We start from the raw sequence: 20,006 nt of genomic DNA on the forward strand, positions 1-20,006 counted from the left end.
AGCCTTGATGCGTCTTAATAAAAGTAATTGTATTGACCACATCTGCCTCCTGTGCCTAATTATGTGTGAAAGCGAGAGAAAACAAAATGTGCATGCAGCAGTATATAATTCAATTCACCATAAGCAGTGCTGTAGGAGATCTGTTTTTACTTGTAATATCATTTGTGTGTCTCACTTCAGACATAACCTTACAAACTATCAAAAGCACAAAAAAGGCGGTGATTTAATGCTTGTTTCTTCTGATGTGTGGGTAGGAATTTACAAATACCTGCCCAACTTTGTTCACCAATAGCAACTAACTTCTTGGTTACAGAATTTGCCTCTTTACAGCAATTAAATTTATGGCCTTTTGAAAGAAACAAGTCACTTAAAAATGGCTGCACCTTATTAGAATTGTGTACTTCATGGTAGAATGCTCCTGTCACTGGAAAACAACGTATCATTGGACTTGACGTGAATAATACCAAGGGAATTCTGTTCGCACAGTTTAATTTTGACCTTTTTGTTTAATGTACACATTTTAAAAATTGAAGTGTTTTTTTTTTAATTTGAGACTATTTGCATGAACTGTGCTTTGTTATATTGTTGAACTTCCTGCAGTTAGGTCCCATTGGCCCATGAAAACTGTTCTTAAAATTTCACTGCAATACTTTGGCAATGTATTATTTGAAATATTTTTGTATGTTTTCTTAACAGGAATCAGCTCATTATAATTCAAATTGTGAATCAGCTAGGTGGCTTTCTGTTCTCAGACCATGTGACTGAAACAACAACTCATGTCGTAGCAGGATGCCCACGGCGTACTTTGAACGTTTTGTTTGGAATTGCTCGAGGGTGCTGGATTTTGTCCTTTGACTGGGTAAGTTAACCTTGTAGAATTACCCATACCTCCGTGCATTGTGCCAAATCTATCCAAACGGAAAGGACGAAAGAAATTAACAAGAAAAGGCTTTTTTGAATTAGCATCCCTGATCCTTTGTGAATCTTGACCACTGAATCAATTGTCATTTTTATGCTGCTGTTCTAGATTTTGTTCTTATTTCTAATTTGTACTTTCTCTACATATACTGTTACATCCTTCTGTAAATTGTTGTCATCTATATGTGATAGTGTGCATGTTCTGTACTACCTATTTCAACATCCTTAATATTCATCCTAAAAATCTATTTACTTGTTTCATTCCACTCCCAAGTAAGTTTTGATTCCCTTTAAATGCTTCCTTGCTTTTTTTTTCATTTGCAGCTGTTTGAAGTTTTCTTTCTTCCATCTACCCATAACTCCGACTAAATATTGCCAGATTCAATTTGTATGACTTTATATTTTGAGCATTAGAAGCAATTTACCTTCCCTCCTGCTACATAATATTAGTTAACTGCAGTGCTTTTATAATTTAATCTGTGCATTTTCTTATCTTTCACAGTTTTGATATTTGCTGATTTTCCCTGTTCTAATTCCTGTGAAAATTATGATTTGTGTTACGGCTGAGGCGGGAGGAGTGCACTGTTTATTCTAGTTCCACTTCTTCACAGGTCACAGCATATAAATTTTTTCCCCACTTACTTATGTGGTCAATCATGGACTCTATTTTTATCCCAGAATAAAGCACACCAACCGGGATTCTTTAATAAACAACAAATTATCAGTTTATTATAAAACAAGTCTTAACCAGTAATGAAGCAAAGCATAAAGACACAGATCGAAATGCAAAAGTTCCCTTTTTACTTTAGCCCCTCTCTCATACGCACGCACACGCACACACACACACACACACACACACGCACACACCAGTTAACCGAAAAAATGGAATTTACTGTTTTGAGTGCGTATTACAAAAAAAAAGAGAATACGTTGGCCGAATGCTTGCTAATTCTTGAAGAAGAAAAGAGAAGATATGAAAAGATGTCAGAAGTACTTTACTGGTTTGGTGCCCCAGATATGTATAGATGGCTGTTACTGGGATCTTCCTAGAACAGTTCTTGACAGGCGATGTTGAAGATCAGTTTGGGCAGGCTTTTCAGGGAAAATGCAGTAACAGGGGTTTCAGGCAGTTTCTTACACTTGCTTCTCAGCTTCTCAAGAGATGGAAAACTGGCAGGCTTTTTTAAAGAGTTAGAACAGACTGAGCTGGGTGTTACCTCCTTGGCAAGTTTACTCCATCTGTCTTTCAAAACATTGTCCATATCCCAACCCATTGTCCAAAGTGAAACCAAAACTAATGTCTCAAGAATCAAGCCTCCTGACCCTATAAATCTTGACCTGTCACTTCTTTGTAAACATCTTTCCTGAAGTCACAAACAACCCCTGCTGGGTAATTATTTGAAGACAGCTGCCTTCCAATAACAGTTTACAATCCAGACCTCTCAGTGACACTTGTAAAAAAAAAAATCCATGGACTCCTTTTCAGTTTTAAAACACAAATCTTCAAAATTTAACAAAAAAAGGAAGCACTCTTAACATTAGAAGACTTCTGAGATACCTTACAAGTGCCTGTTCCCAACTTGGCAATTTCTAATTTTGAATAATCTGGCTTTCCTTATTTAACCAACTTTTTATCCAGTTTATTTAATCCTTAATTCTATTTCCTTTAACTGCTCAAGTTTCCTATGAAGCACCTTCTGAAAATTTAGGAATTGAAATGCCAAACATAGTCATTACCTTTTCTCGATTAATCTGTATTGGAATGTTTATGTGATTGTCATGCAGGCCTTTTTTGCGTAGAGCAGACAGTGTTGGAACAAAGGAATAAGTCCCTACTCCCCCAATACACAGAAGACATGGTCAGGCCAGTTTAGTCACATGACTAACTGGCTGTTGGAGCTTTTTGAATTTGAACTTGCCACAGAGTTTTAAAACTCAGAAAGCTGTTTGCTCCTGACTGAAAAGACCCCTCTCCTGTCTGCTCTCATCTCACTCTCACCAGCTTCGGAAACCATTGAAGGCACATGAACCCCAAGAGAGAAAAGTCTCCTACAGTGAACAAGGTTTAAGAAGAATACTGGGCCCCAATGAAAAGCAAGAATTACCTACAAGCAAGAACTACCTACAAAAGGACTAAGTGAGCTCAAAGCACAGTAACAAGAAACTCTTCTGATATTGCCTCAAACCTCTCTACTTTATTTTTCTTCTCTTTCCTGTCTGTATTTGCATGTGTATATCGCATATGCATGCTAGCGCGGGGCGCAGCGTGTATCCGCAAGCATTAACCAAATTAGAGTTTAAGTTTTAATAAATTTCACTTTTCTTCTTTGAACCTAAGTAGACATGTTTATGCTCACTTCTTTGCCTTATAACTGGAAAGTGGTGAACAAGGATTCAGCAAGGGGGAGTTCAAAACATGGCGTGTTTAAAAATTAAAACCCTGTTACAATGAGATCAGGTGAAGGCTGAGAAAGACCCCTAGACATCTTTTGCACCAGGTCGTAACACTGTATATATTTAAAATACAAGGCATATTTTTGTATTGTGGTTCGAATTACATCATGGTGTTGAAAAAGTTGCTCTGCAGAATAGAAAGGAACTCTGGCTTCATCGTGATTTTAAAATTACCCTTGTCTGAAAATAATTGGTGTCAATAGAAGGCAAAATTTCCAAAATTAAGTAAGTGCCAAAATTTGCTGTATCTTGGCATCTAATGGCATCTGCTGTTAATTAGACTTGCCTGTGCACATTCAAGATTTTTTTAATTTTCTGCATGGCAATTTGCTGAAAGTATGAGTTGATAACAATGCAATGAGGGAAACAGGACATTTGGGACCTGAGTGCACAGAAGAGTTCAATGTAAAATCGGGTACAGAAAGTGAAATAAAGAGATGGAAAGAAAAAATAATTAACAGAGAAAATGGAGGCAAAGGAAAAGTAAACAGAAATTGACATTTTCTTTTAAACTCCAACAATTAGAATCTGAAGGAATGAGACTCCACACTTGTAATAGTTCATGTTCAGTGCCAGAGAGGTTGACTGGCGGTAATTAACACTGATGTTGTTAAAAGAGTATTTAGACTTGAAATGACAAGACTTAAACTTTCTGTAACAAGTTTAGCTCGTATGTATTGCACAAATACAACAACTTCAGGATATTCAACGCATTTCAATCGTGAGGCAGAGACCATGATGCAGTTTTTGCAAAGCTAATGGTGGAGCGGTGCAACTTGAAGAACTACTTTCAGATATTCATGTTTATTTAACTGCACATCTGCCCCTCTTCTGAAGTCGCTGTGCCATTTGCACATAATTAGCAGTGAGCGCCATTAGGCTGATTGTTACTTTGAGAGCAAAATCCAGCTCATTGTTTTCTGTGTTTCTTATGGCTATGTTGATAAATGCACCACATTGAGACAGACAGACCAGGAAGATCCATGTTTGTTCCCTGGCTGAAATTGAAAAATTGAAACTCAGCTGAGCCTCTGTGCACGAGGGTTGATTCCCAGGCTAAGAAGAGGTTAAGTTAGGCTCGCTAATGCTTATTTAGACAGCAGTTTAATATGTGCCAGGGCATGTTTGAACTATATGGTTAGAAGCACAGCACACACTAGTTTGCTTTTGCTACATTTTGAGATTTCTAAAGAGGACAAGTATATTAATTGGTCTGCTTTATGATCTCATAACGCATGCGATGTTGCCTGGGAAACAGGAAAGTACAGAGCAACCTCCATACTTATGAATCCCTATTTATTGAATGTATTGGAAAATATATTCAAGTGATTAGAGAATTGAGTACTGACACAAGCTAATATAAAAATATGGATGTGTAACTGATTCCATGTTTATAAATAAAATCCAATCATTTGGGGCGGCACAGTGGCGCAGTGGTTAGCACTGCAGCCTCACAGCTCCAGGGACCCGGGTTCGATTCCGGGTACTGCCTGTGTGGAGTTTGCAAGTTCTCCCTGTGTCTGCGTGGGTTTTCTCCGGGTGCTCCGGTTTCCTCCCACAAGCCAAAAGACTTGCAGGTTGATAGGTAAATTGGCCATTATAAATTGTCACTAGTATATGTAGGTGATAGGGATAGGTGGGGATGTTTGTTGGGAATATGGGATTAGTGTAGGATAAGTATAAATGGGTGGTTGATGTTCGGCACAGACTCGGTGGGCCGAAGGGCCTGTTTCAGTGCTGTATCTCTAATCTAATCTAATCTAATTTAGCAGAAGCACTGAGAGCTACTGTTTGAGCCAAAAGCATCAACCTCCATGGTTTAGACCAAGAAGATCTGGGTTCCCTTAAAAAGATGTGAATGTCAAAGGCTCCATGTATTTCCCCACCGAGAATCAGGGCTTGAGATGCATGAACATTGCATTCATGATGTCAACAAGATATATACAGTATACAACGCGCATACTGATATCCAGAGTGTAATGTGTGTGCGCTTGGGAATCACATGAAGACCAGGAACAAATTGTGCTTTTAAATTTAAAAATTGGGTTCAGAAGTTCGAAACAAATTTGTTAATTTATGGTGGCAATTGGTTAAAAACTGGCATAATTATCCCTATCAATTTGGCATTCACAAAATATATAAATGTAAGGACTCACTTTACTTCATAAATGTACTTACTTTAGTTCATTTATTTTTCCAAGATAATTGAGCAAACTGCAACAAAGTTGCCATCCTATGGTTTCTTCCACTATTAAGAAACAACTCATTGAAGCGGATTAAACTCTCACAACCCTCACAACATTTCAGAAGTATTTAGATGAGCACTTGAAACGCCACAGCATACAAGGCTACAAGCCAAATGCTGAGAAATGGGATTAAAATAGATAGGTGCTTGATGGCCGGCACAGACGCGATGGGCCGAAGGGCCTGTTTCTGTGCTGTATAACTATGAATCTGAATCTGAGTGGTTGCTTGAAAGAGAAATAGTCAAGAACACAAGAAGCATAGTGGTTGTGTTACTGGACTATTAATCCATGAGCTCAAATCCCACCATAGCAGTTGGGGAATTTAAATTCAATTAATTAAATAAATCTGCAGTAAGAAACCATATCTGTAATGGTTACCTGGAAATGACCAGATTGTCATTAATATCCTTCAGGGAAGGAAATCTGCCCTCCTTGCCCAGTCTTGTCCACGTGTGACTTCAGATGCACAGCAATGTCGTTGACTGTTAACTGCCACTCACTTGTATCAAACTGTTGCAAAAATGTCGAATATGAATAAAACCAAACACCCGGTACCAGCCTTGGTGCTGGGCACGACAAAGGCACACCCAGCCCAGTCAACCCTGCAAAGTCCTCCTCACTATCATCTGACAACTTGTGCCAAAATTGAGAGAGCAATGGGCTGAAAGAGTCATACACACAGAATCATACTTTACAGCCAATGTCTCAGACTCTACCATCATCACCCCCGGGTATGCCCTGTCCCACTGGCAGCACAGTGGTATACAGTTGGGAGTGAGTGTTGACTCTGGACCCCATGAGGTTTCATGGCATCAGGTCAAACATGGCAAGGAAACCTCCTGCTGATTATCACCTACCACTCACTCAGCTGATGAATCAGTGCTGCTCCATGTTGAATACCATTTGGAAGAAGCACTGAGGGTAACTAGGGCACCAAAAGTATTGTGGATGGGGAATTTCAATGTCCATCACCAAGAATGTTTCAATAGCACCACTGCTAAGGACATAGATGCCAGACTGGCCCTGCGGCAGGGGGTGAGAGAATCATGACGAGGGAAAAACCTACTTACCCTCATCCACACCAATCTAGCTGCCGCATTTACATTTATCCATGACGATATTGGTAGGGGAGACCACTGCATAGTACTTGTGGATACGAGGTTCCACCTTCACTGAAGACATCCTCCATTGTGTTGTGTGGCACCACTACCACCATGCTAAATAGGATAGATCCAGAACTGCTAGCAGCTGAAAACTGAGCATCAATGAGAGACTGTGGGCCATAGTCAGCAGCAGAATTGTATTCAGCTACAATCTGTAACCTCATGGCACAGCATATATCCCTCACTCTTCCATTACCATCAAGCCAGGGGACCAACACTGGTTCAATGAGGATTGAAGGGGAGCATACCAGGAGCAGAACCAGGCAAACCTAAAAATGAGGCGTCCGCCTGATGAAGCTACAGCACAGATCTAGATGCATGCTAAATAGAGGAAGGAGTATGCTATAGACAGAGCTAATCTATTCCACAACCAACTGTTCAGCTCAAAGCTCTGCAGCTTTGCCACATCCAGTGAATGGTGATGAACAATTAATGGGAGGAAGAGGCTCCACGAACATTCCTATCCCCAATGATGGGGAATCCAGCACATCAGTGCAAAAGACAATGCTGAAGAGTTTGCAACAGTCTTCAGCTAGAAGTGCCAAACCATCTCAACCTCTTCTTGAGATCTCATCATTACAGATGCCAATCTTCAGTCAATTTGATTCACTCCACGTGATATAAAGAAATGGCTAAGTTCACTGGATGCAGCTAAAGCTACGGACCCAGACAACATCCCAGCTGTAGTGCTGAAGACGTGCTCCAGAGCTAGCCACACAGTAACCAAGCTGTTTCAGTACAGCTACAACACTGGCGGCTATCTGACATAGTGGAAAATTGCCCAGGTATGTCCTGTCCACAAAATGCGGAACAAATCCAACTAGACTTCTGACCTCATTACAGCCTCGGTCCAAAAATGGACAAAAGAGCTGAATTCCAGAGGTGAGGTGAGCATTTGACTGAGTGTGGGATCAAGGAGCCTGAGTAAAATTCAAGTCAGTGGGAATCGGGGGAATCTCTCCACCAGCTGGAGTCATGCCTAGTACAAATCTGTAACAAACCTTGGTCCCAGGAGGTGACTGGTTGGTATCTAACTTACCCAGCCACCAAATATTACATCTTCTGATTGGCTTTCATACTTAGATTACAACAGGGCAGGTTTTTGTGTGGAAGAAGAAACGGCTCAGGAAAAAGTTGAAGAAAACCACCAATTCAGTACACCATCTAAAAAGACACTTCAATAATGCATTTGCGTCACTGGCTGGGATTTGCTAAATAAAGACAGGTGACCAGGGACACCAATGTCCAGAGCTAAGTACTGTTCCAAGATATAGGTCAAATTGGATTCAGCATGCTTCAGCTTGTATGGCTGCTGACATAATGACACACTTCTTTAGTCCATTAACTGCCCTGTACTTCAAGTGGCCTGACTCTAGAGTGCTGACTCAGGTTGCATTAGAGTGCTGAAGTGTGAGTTTTGTGACTGAGGGTAATTAAGGGTTAGTTGTATCTAAAGTCTAGTCTTTTAAGTAGCAAATTAACTTAACAGTTGCTGTTTGGGTTGGAGAAGGTGAGTTTTAGACCAGCTTTAAACAGAGTTCACTCAGGCTCTGCTTACAGCTTCACCTTGTTAATTAGATAATTGGCTTAAACCAGTTTTCAGGGGCTAGAGTCTGACAGTATAAAAGTGGGCCAACTGACAGTGCTGACTTGGGTTGCATTAGAGTGTTAAAATGGCAATTTTGTGACTGAGGGAGTTCAGTGAGGAGGGAGCGAGGAGCTCCTTTCATTTCCTACCTGTCCTCAGAGCGTGAGGGAAGCCGAGAGTTTCCACAGAGCACAGCTGACTGGTGAGTAGGTCCTGGTGGGTATTTTTCAAACTGGATTGAATTGTCAGTTATTGTTTCAGCAAGACTTAGTTGATTTTTTTTTATTATAATGGTCTTCTAAAGTTTTAAATTTAAAGGGCTTAGTCATGGCAGGAGAGCTTAAAGCTGTGGTTTGCTCCTCTTGCTGCATGTGGGAATCTGGGTACATTTCCAGACCCCGGGATCAGCATGTGTGCAGGAAGTGTGTCCAGCGGCAGCTCCTGGAAGCTCGGGTTTCAGAGCTGGAACGGCGGCTGGAAATACTGTGGAGCATCCGTGAGTCTGAGAGCATCGTGGATAGCACGTATAGAGAGGTGGTCACACCGCAGCTGAAGGGACTTGAGGAAGGAAGGGAATGGGTGACCACCAGGCAGTCCAAGAGAATCAGGCAGGTAGTTCAGGAGTCCCCTGGGGTCCCGCTTGCAAATCGGTATTCCATTTTGGAGATTGATGAGGCTGGTTCCTCCAGGGAGTGCAGACAGAGCCAAGCTTCTGGCACCGCAAGCAGCCTGTCTGCACAGGAAGGGGGAAAGAGAGGAAGAGCAATCGTGATAGGGAATTCTATAGTCAGGGGAACAGATAGGCACTACTGTGGCAGTCAACGAGACTCCAGGATGGTGTGTTGCCTCCCTGGTGCCAGGGTCCGGGATGTCACTGAACGGCTGCAGGGCATCCTGAAGGGGGAGGGTGATAAGGCAGAGGTCATGGTACATGTTGGTACCAATGACATAGGCAGAAAGAGGGATGAGGTCTTGCATCAAGAATTCAGGGAGTTAGGCAGCAGACTAAAAAGCAGGACCTCTTGGGTTGTAATCTCTGGATTACTCCCAGTGCCACGTGCTAGCGAGTATAGAAATAGGAGAATAGCACAGATGAATGCGTGGCTTAAGGGTTGGTGCAGGAGGGAGTGTTTTCGATTCCTGGACCACTGGGACCGTTTTGGGGAAGGTGGGACCTGTACAAGCGGGACGGTCTACATCTGAACCAGAGGGGGACTAACATCCTTGCTGGCAGGTTTGCTAGTGCTGTTGGGAGGAGTTTAAACTAATTTGGCAGGGGGAGGGTCACAGACTCCCAGCAGAATAGGGACACAGCTAAACACAGGAAAGCAAACAAGTCAAAGGGAATACAGTGGAAGTAAGTTTCAAGGGAGTAAGACCAGGATGGATGGCCTCTACTTTAATGCCAGGAGTATTACAGGTAAAACGGATGAGTTAAGGGCAAGGATTGGCATGTGGAATTGTGATATAGTAGCCATCACCTAGCATTTTGGTGATAGCGACCACAACTTGGTACAATTTAAGCTTGTTATGGAGAAAGAAATAGACAAGTTGCAAAAAAAGGTTTTGGATTGGGGGAGAGCGAATTTTAGTAAAATAAGGCAGGATCTGGCCAAGGTAGAATGGGAAGAGTTACTTGTTGGGAAATCTACAGAAGAGCAGTGGGGGGCATTCAAAAAGGAAATGGAGTGGGTACAAGCCCAACATGTTCCCTCCAGAGTAATAAGTAGGAGCAACAAGCCCAGAAAACCATGGATGACCAGAAACATTCAGGGTGCGATGAGTAGGAAAAGAGAGGCTTTTAGCCAATACAAAGAGAGCAAATCAATGGAGTACAGAAAGTGTAGGATGGAGCTTAAGAAAGCAATTAGGAGAGCAAAGAGGGGACAGAAAGCTCTGGCTGGTAAAAGTAGGGAAAATCCCAAGATATTCTATAAGTATATCAATGGGAAGAGGATAACCAGGGAAAGGGTAGGACCCATTAGGGACCAAGGGGGAAATCTGTGGGTGGAGCCAGAGGACATTGGTAGGGTGTTGAATGAATACTTCACATCTGTCTTCACCCAAGAGAATGAGGAAGTAGATATGGAACTCGGAGAGAGAGACTGTGAGGTTCTTGAGCAAATTGTCATAGGGAGTGACAAGGTATTGGAGGTTTTGGCAGGCTTAAAAGTGGACAGAGCTCCAGGTCCGGAGGATTTGTGTCCCAGGATGCTGTGGGAGGCGAGGGTGGTGATTGCAGGGGCTCTGACCCAAATTTTTAATTCCTCTCTGGCCACCGGGGAGGTGCCAGAGGACTGGAGAACAGCTAATGTGGTCCCACTATTTAAGAAAGGTTGTAGAGATAAGCCAGGGAACTACAGACCAGTGAGTCTCAAGTCAGTGGTAGGGAAACTATTGGAGAAGATTCTGAAAAAGAGAATCTATCTCCACTTGGAGAGGCAAAATTTGATTAGGAATAGTCAGCATGGCTTTGTCAGAGGGAGGTCATACCTAACAAATTTGATTGAATTTTTTGAGCATGTGACCAGGTGTGTAGATGAGGGTAGTGCAGTTGATGTAGTTTACATGGATTTCAGCAAAGCCTTTGACAAGGTCCCACATGGGAGACTTATCAAGAAAGCAAATGCACATGGGATACAGGGTAACTTGATAAGGTGGATTCAAAATTGGCTTAGCTGTAGGAGACAGAGAGTGATGACAGATGGCTGTTTTAGTGACTGGAAGCCAGTGTCCAGTGGCATACCACAGGGATCTGTGCTGGGTCCCCTATTATTTGTCATTTATATAAACGACATAGATGACTATGTGGGGGGTAGGATCAGTAAGTTCGCGGATGACACAAAGATTGGCCGAGTGGTTAACAGTGAGGTTGTGTCTTGGGTTACTGGAAGATATAGAGGTCAAATGGGCAGAAAAGTGGCAGATGGAATTTAATGCTGAAAAGTGTGAGGTGATACACTTTGGAAGGAGTAATGTGACATGGAAGTATTCAATGAATGGCCTGACACTGGGAAGTTCCGAGGAACAATGAGAGCTTGGCGTGTTTGTCCATAGATCCCTGAAGGCAGAAGGGCAGGTTAATAGGGTGGTGAAAAAGGCAATTGGGACACTTGCCTTTATCAATCGAGGCATAGATTACAAAAGCAGGAGGCCATGTTGGAGTTGTATAGAACTTTGGTAAGGCCACAGCTGGAGTACTGTGTGCAATTCTGGTCGCCACATTATAGGAAGGATGTGATTGCACTGGCGGGGGTGCAGAGGCGATTCACCAGGATAGTGCCTGGGATGGAGCATTTAAGCTATGAAGAGAGGTTGGATAGACTTGGGTTGTTTTCGCTGGAGCAGAGAAGACTGAGGGGTGACCTGATCGAGGTGTACAAGATTATGAGGGGCATGGACAGGGTGGGTAGGAAGCAGCTGTTCCCCTTAGTTGAAGGGTCAGTTACGAGGGGACGCAAGTTTAAGGTGAGGGGCAGGAGGTTTAAGGGGGATTTGAGGAAGAACTTTTTTAACCCAGAAGATGGTGACAGCCTGGAATGCACTGCCTGGGAGGGTGGTAGAGGCGGGTTGCCTCACATCCTTTAAAAAGTACCTGGATGAGCACTTGGCACGTCATAACCTTCAAGGCAATGGGCCACGTGCTGGCAAATGGGATGAGGTAGACAGGTCAGGTGTCTTTAATGCCTCGGTGCAGACTCGATGGGCCGAAGGGCCTCTTCTGCACTGTATTATTCTGTGATTCTGTGAATCCATCACTTTTTACTGTAGTATAACTGTTGTACATGCTTCGGAAACACACCACAAGTAAAAAGAATAATGCATTCAAAATGGCTATAGACTAAACTCCAATCTTTTGGACAACATGGCACTAACACTTAGTGCACACTTGTTCATTAAGTTGTTCGTGTGCAGATCACTGAGATGCAGTTACATTATAGAAGAGGTCCTGATGTTGTCCCTCCCCCCCCCTCCCCTGCCCCTTTTATGGGCTCATGGTTTAGAGGCCAGGTGCACTACATAATTGTAAAAGCAAGAGAACAGAGCACTTTGCTGCTTTCCTGTGACCTGGACTTTGGGAACCACTGAATACAGAACAGTTTAATGGTATATATGACTGGCACAGACATCATCTGTGGAAATCTCTACAAACTTGAATGCTTTTCTGAAATATGGAGGGGAGAATTTCCTAAAACTATTTAAAGTGGATTCTGCTGTTGGTGCACGTCATAGAATACAAAGATGTGGATTTGCACTTGCAATTCTCCAGATGGTCAGTTTGTGCTCATCACTGGGCTGCCAGGAGAGGCACCTTGCAAAAGAAAGGCTTTCCTTTCTGTTGCTTTCCAACTTCACAGGAGTGGAGAAACACACTTGCACATCACCCCCACACCATGATTTGGTAATGTATCTCTGCTTCTTCACTGTCACTGGGTCAGAATTCTCCCTTCCAAGCAGCGCTGTGAATGTGCCTTCATCACACACCATCAAGAATGCAACTCACCACCAACTTCTTGAGGACAATTAGGGACGGACGATATATGCCGGCCTTACCAGTGACACCCACATCCCATGAACAAATTAACAAAAGTTTGCTCTAACTGTCCAACGCAGAGAAAAACATTAGCATAGCAATGTTGGGGTGCTTTGATGCTTCTGCACTGTGACATTCAATGATTCCATGTAAATATTAAGCCTTTTGAAGACAGTATTGCTACAATTGGCTGAAGTAGCTAAAAAGGATATTAAATTATAAACCCAAATGGAAAAAGTTTATATTCTGAACCACTGACAACTTTTAGCTACATTAACGATTATAGCCCAAGCGCGAAATAACTTATTTTTATTTGAGGAAATAAAAATCCTAGTGAAATGCAGTAGTTCAAAGACCTCAAATAAAGTCCTAGAATATAAAGTTTATGGCATATTTTGAGCATGTTAATTCCATCAACAGATTGAGCTGCCTGGAGACCGTTGTTAAAATGCAATACATAAACTGGAGTAAAAAATGGTCTTTGACATTTAACCAGTGAAAGCTGAAATCACCACCTGAGATTTATACAAATAACAATAACTCTTTCAGCAGCCGATATAGAAACGCAAACTATTCAGGAGCAAACCGTATTCCATAGTAAAACAACAAACACAATGTTCCCTAAATCTTCAATGAGGAATCTGATTTAAAGAAAACTACAGTTCAAAATAATTCATGAAGAACACGTGTTTATATAGAACTTTGATTAAGAATTGTGATGGAAATCTCATTGAAGATTAAACTGTTATTTTAATAGTTTTTAAAAAACAATATAGTGGATTGTGACTAATAAACAAGCTATATATTGTACTATGCATGAGTTGATCAGGATATACATATTCTATAGATTACATAAATCAAATGTTCAGTTTAGTTTAATACTATATTCGAAGGTTGATTTTTGTTAGAATTCTGTTGTTTTTGCTGGTATTATTTTCCCAATGTATAATAAAATCTTTTACCAAAAAAAGTGACTTTCTGGGAAAATTTGACTTTGCAATATAAATTGTGATGTATCTTCTGAACCCTATAGTCTACCACAAGCATTGTCGAGATTTCCATGCTGATTATCTGTGGTACTGGGTCAAAACATTCTGGCAGAATTAGTTGGTGTCTGGCTTATGTATGCAGTTAGCAGTACATAGGGAATGAAGTGTTCCTTGGTAGTTTAAGGAAACTTTAAAATAGTGAGCATACAGATCAGAAGTGAAGAGTTAACTGTCATATATACAGTAGAATGTTGCAATTCCAGAATTAAATAGGATTCAGGACTTGATCTTATTGTGAGATATAAGAAAATGCAAATGTAACACTTTTATTCAAGAAAGGAGGGAGACATAAAGCAGGAAACTATAGGCCAGTTAGCCTCACATCTGTCATAGGGAAATTACTAGAATCTGTTGTTAAGGAGGTTACAGCAGGATACTTAGAAAATCATAATGGGATCAGACAGTCAACATAGTTTTGTGAAAGGGAAATCTTGTTTAATTTATTAGAGTTCTTCGAGTAAGTAACAAGCAAGGTCGATGAAGGGGAACCTGCAGATGTGGTGTACTTAGATTCCAAAAGGCATTTGATAAGGTGCTACGTCAAAGGTTACTACACAAGGTTATCGCACATGGTGTAGAGGGTAACATACTGGCATGTATAAAAGACTGGTTCGCCAACAGGAAGCAGAGAGTAGGGATAAATGGGTCTTTTTCGGGTTGGCAAGCTGCAACTAGTGGAGGGCCACAGGGGCCTCAACTATTTACAATTTATAGCAATGACGTGCATGAAGGAACTGAATGTATGGTTACTAAATTTGCCGATGACACCAAAATAGGAAGGAAAGTAAGTTGTCAAGAGGAGGTTAAGAGTCGACAAAAAGATATAGATAGGGTAAGTGAGTGAGAAAATATTTGGCATATGGAGTATAATGTGGGAGAATGTGAACTTGTCCACTTTGGCAGGAAGAATAGAAAAGCTGTATACTATTTAAATGGAGAGAGATTGCAGAACTCAGTGGTTCAGAGGGATATGGGTGTCCTAGTACATGAATCACAAAAGATTAGTCTGCAGGTATAGCAAGTGATTTGGAAGGCAAATGGAATGTTGGCACTTATTGCAACGGGAATTGAGTATAAAAGTAGGGAAGCTGTACACATGTGATACCACATCTGGAGTACTGTGTACAGTTTGGTCTCCCTACCTGAAAAAGGATATAGTTGTGTTAGAAGCAGTTCAGAGAAGGTTCACTCGACTAATTCCGGGGATGAAGGGCTTATCTTATGATGAAAGTTTGAAGAGGTTGGGCCTATACCTGTTGGAGTTTAGAAGAATGAGAAGTGATCTTATTGAAACATGTAAGATCCTGAGGGCAGTTGAAAGAGCGGATACCGAGGAGGGTTTTCCTCTTGTGGGGGAGACTAGAACTAGGGGACACAGTTTAAGAATAAGAGGTGTCCCTTTTAAGATGGAGATGAGAATTTTTTTCTCAAAGGGTTGGTAGTCTGTGGAATTCTCTTCCCCAGAAAGTGGTGGAGGCTGGGTCATTGAATTTATTCAAGGCTGAGTTAGATAGAATTTTGATAGACAAGGGAGTCAAGGCTTATGGGGCATAGACAGGAAGGTGGAGCTGAGACCACAACCAGATCAGCCATGATCTTATCGAATGGTGGAGCAGGCTCGAAGGGCTGAATGGCCTGTTCCTGCTGCTAAATTCTATGTTCCTATGAGATAATTTTCACCTTCACTGCCTGGGCAGTAGACTGGTGGCATGGGCTACCTAACTATTGTAAAATTTGTCTAATTTTCATGCCATTGATTTCAATTAGATGAAGTTGTGAGGTCTTAACCTTGCAAAGAGCACAGCTAGGTTACAGCCAATGCTGCATTTGTACACTTTAAATCAAATATGGTACTGAAATCAAATATAAATCAGCTAGGACATTACCAATTTTAGTAGCGCTGGCTGGAATAAGGCCTGTCTAATGTGGTTATCTTATAATTCAGTCACATTGTGTTGACTCAAGTAGAATATTATTGTAATATAAAAGCAAAGTACTGTGGATGCTGAAAATCTGAAATAAAAACCAAGTGCTGGAAATATTCAGGTCTGGCAGCATCTGTGGAGAGAGAAACAGAGTTAGCATTTCAGGTCTGTGACGTTTCATCAGAACTGGCAAAGTTTAGAAATGTAATAGGCTTTGAGCAAGTGAAAAGGGGGAGGGAGGAAGAAGAACAAAAAGGAAGGTGTGTGATAGGGCAGAGGGCAGGAGAACACCATAAAACCTATAGTGGTTTGAAGCATGTTGAGTATTGCAAGACAAATACAGATAAGGAATGCCATCTTGGTTTATTTCCTCTGCAACTGTTCCATGCAAACAAGGCAATAATACAGTCAAAATGGCAGTGCAATATATGCTGTCTGTTTGTGACTGTTGGTTAAAGCACCTGCCTGTTTCAGGCATTAGAGCACCTTGATTATGCAAATCTAGAACTAAGGGTCATAGTCTCAGGATAAGGAATTGGCCATTTTGGATTAAGCTGAGAAATTTCTTCACTCAGAGGATTGTGAATCTTTAGAATTCCCCACTTCAGGGCTTTGGATGTTCAGTCGTTGAGTATATTCAAGGCTAAGATCATTAGATTTTTGGACTCTTGGATATGGGGATCAGTGGGGGGGGAAAGTGGAGTTAAATTAAGGATCTTATTAAATGGCGGAACAGGCTCGAGTGGGTATATGGCCTACTCCTTCTCCTATTTCTTTTCTTATTTTAAATCAAAGTCCTATGAAATATATAGGACCCCACTTGCCATTTATAGAGAGAACTCATCTGAGCAAATGCTGTTTGTCTCTATTGCCTGTGGAACTGACCAAAGAGGCCCAGAAAAGTTAAGATTAAAATTATTTTTGTAGGACCTGCAGGAGTGAGTTAGTAAAAGATATTTGAATTTAAATAGCATTTTTAAAAAAACTAGTTTTTTCATGCTCAAAATTTAAGATGTTACACTTAAGCTGAAAAAGCTTAGAATCTTCACAATGGGCCGGATTTTGAAGTGCCAGTATCGACGACATGTTCAGCGTACACAGCTACTTAATGTTGGAGAGACCCCACGACTTCCAGAGTGTGCACTATAGTGCGCTAATCCAAAAGTTATGGAGCGCTAACCAACACTACTCCTGAAGGTTCTTTATTTCAAATGCCAATTGAGGTACCAGTGTAAATCTGGGCTAATGGCCCACTAATTCTGAATGAATTGCACATTGAAATTTTACAGCAGTATTTTCAGGTGTAAGGGGCCCCTTCTAATTTGTAAATAGTTAATATGGAGGCCCACATCATTTTAAAAGTTAAAATGGATTTTTTTAAACATTACATAGCAAAAACCTTTTAAAAATCTGATATTGTTAAAATGTAAAATCAATTATTTTTTAGCATAATTTGTCAGACTTTTTAAATATCACTTTTTAAACTGATTTATCTGATCTAAGTTATTGTACCATTTAAAATGTTTACATTTTTAATCTTTTGTAAAATTAATTGTCTACTTAAAATCTGATTTTTCCAATACCTTTTTACTGCAGCAGCCTTTTTTTCAGTTTTTCTGGTGCAATGAATGTAAATCGCGCACAGCTAGCTGCCTATTTTGCCCACAGTAGCCTGTGCTGCTGGGCCTCATTGCAACAAACACTAGGAGAGAATCCTCTCTCATGGCAGCTGAAATTCTTGCCACCGAGATCCTGGTATGTTTATGCAGAGATTTATTTGATGTCAGCAGTGAGCGCCGCCGCTGACCGCACAACCCTGGTCAATATGTTTCTTGCCTTTCTTTTAATTAAAATGAAACACAAATGCAGACTAAACATGAATCCGTGAGATACAGTAACGGATAAGGTTTAACATTACAATTTATGTATTGTTCAAATGACTGTTTATTCACGTGCTGGCAAGTTATTTGTTTTTAGTGAAACAAAGTAAATTCTCCAGCTGACATTAAAGAATGTCTTTAGATTGTTTAACTTTAGCAGTAAGGTTCTATTGTGTGAGAGTACGAATGGAAGTGCTGTTTAAAAAAGGAAATTGAAGTATTCAGCTTTATTAATGCCATCCATTTATGAATGGATATATTGATTAAGAGACGCCTCAGTTTAGTCTGCCCTTTTATCCCTCATGTTTGCTTGGTTCACTTGAAGTGTGGGGCAGCTAACATATTGCTATCTGCTAACAAAAGCACTTTCAGTAACTTGCAATGGCATTTTGTAGGTCCTGTCGGGGTTTCTGTAACTTTCTCTACATTTCTTTATCTGAGCTTATTCAGCTGCATAGCTGTGCTATTGATCCATTGTTGCAGTTTCTCCTTTCTTTTGAAGCAATTGGACGCAATCCGCAAAAGTGAAGAAACCTTGTATTGGCATATATTTGGAATTACAGTGGTTTGTGAATATATTTTAGAAGTCCAACATCATTGATGCATTTTTTTCATTTTTGCTTTGTGCATGTTAATGACTTTAGATAAGAAAATATGGCAGTCGTGACAGAGAGTGCAGAGTACAGAAATAAGCCATTTGGTCCAATTGATCAATGCCGGTGTTTATGCTCCAAACGACTCTCTCCCCACCTCTCTTGATCTAACCCGATGAGCATATTCTTCTCTTCCTTTCTCCTTCATGTGTTTATCTTGTTTTCCCTTAAATGCAGGGAATTTATTTGCCTCACCTGTTCCTTGTGGTAGCACATTCCACATTCTTAACCACTCTTTTGGTAAGGAAGTTTCTCCTGAATTCCCTCTTTGATGTATTGGTGACTTTCTTTTATTTATCGTCCTGTGTTTGTTCTCCCCACAAGTGGAAACATCTTGACGTCTACCTTATCCAACCCCTGAATAATTTTAAAGATCTCTAATAGGTCACCCCTCAGCCTTGTGTTTACTCGAGAAAAGAACTCCAGCCTGTTCAGCCTTTCCTGACATGTATATCCTCTCAGTTCTGATATCATCTTTGTGATTTTTTTTGCACCATGCAGTGCCTCTACATGTTCAACATGACTTTCCTGATTTTCAATTCTATCCCTCTAGAAATGACCCCCAGTGCTTGGTTTGCTTTTTTATGGCCTTATTAACCTGAATCGCTACTTCTAGTAGCTTGTGTATTTGTACCTTTAGACCCCTTCACTGCTCTACCATGTTTAGACCCTTATGATCCTAGCAGTATGTAACCTCCTTATACTTCCTACCGAAATGTAATACCTCACAATTATCTGCATTGAAATTCATTTGCCAAGTGTACGCTCATTTGGAAAGTTTATTAATGTCATCGTTTGTTTTGCTGTAGTCTTCCTCAGTATTAACTATACCCCATAATTTGGTGTAGTCTGTAAATTTTTAAATTTTGCTTGCAACTCCCGAGTCCAAATCTTTTATGTAAATTGTGAACAGTAGTCTCATCACAAAAGTCTCAACACAAAAGTCCGAGTGTATCAGGCCTGTGTCCTCAGTACCTTGCTCTACGGCAGCGAGGCCTGGACAACGTATGCCAGCCAAGAGCGACGTCTCAATTCATTCCATCTTCGCTGCCTTCGGAGAATACTTGGCATCAGGTGGCAGGACTATATCTCCAACACAGAAGTCCTTGAAGCGGCCAACACCCCCAGCTTATACACACTACTGAGTCAGCGGCGCTTGAGATGGCTCGGCCATGTGAGCCGCATGGAAGATGGCAGGATCCCCAAAGACACATTGTACAGCGAGCTCGCCACTGGTATCAGACCCACCGGCCGTCCATGTCTCCGTTATAAAGACGTCTGCAAACGCGACATGAAATCGTGTGACATTGATCACAAGTCGTGGGAGTCAGTTGCCAGCATTCGCCAGAGCTGGCGGGCAGCCATAAAGACAGGGCTAAATTGTGGCGAGTCGAAGAGACTTAGTAGTTGGCAGGAAAAAAGACAGAGGCGCAAGGGGAGAGCCAACTGTGCAACAGCCCCAACAAACAAATTTCTCTGCAGCACCTGTGGAAGAGCCTGTCACTCCAGAATTGGCCTTTATAGCCACTCCAGGCGCTGCTTCACAAACCACTGACCACCTCCAGGCGCGTATCCATTGTCTCTCGAGATAAGGAG

The 20,006-nt window shown here is 41.3% G+C and overlaps 1 protein-coding gene across 1 annotated transcript in view; it reads left to right on the plus strand.

Moving 5' to 3' along the window:
- Nucleotides 1–20,006, plus strand: part of mcph1 (microcephalin 1) — a 429,556-nt gene that overhangs the window by 137,993 nt on the left and 271,557 nt on the right. Inside the window, exon 12 of the mRNA XM_068021514.1 lies at nucleotides 697–859. Coding sequence (XP_067877615.1) covers nucleotides 697–859 — 163 coding nt within the window. The remainder of the gene's footprint in view (nucleotides 1–696; nucleotides 860–20,006) is intronic.

This window comes from Heterodontus francisci, chromosome 3 (assembly GCF_036365525.1).
Source record: "Heterodontus francisci isolate sHetFra1 chromosome 3, sHetFra1.hap1, whole genome shotgun sequence".
Lineage (NCBI taxonomy): Eukaryota > Metazoa > Chordata > Chondrichthyes > Heterodontiformes > Heterodontidae > Heterodontus > Heterodontus francisci.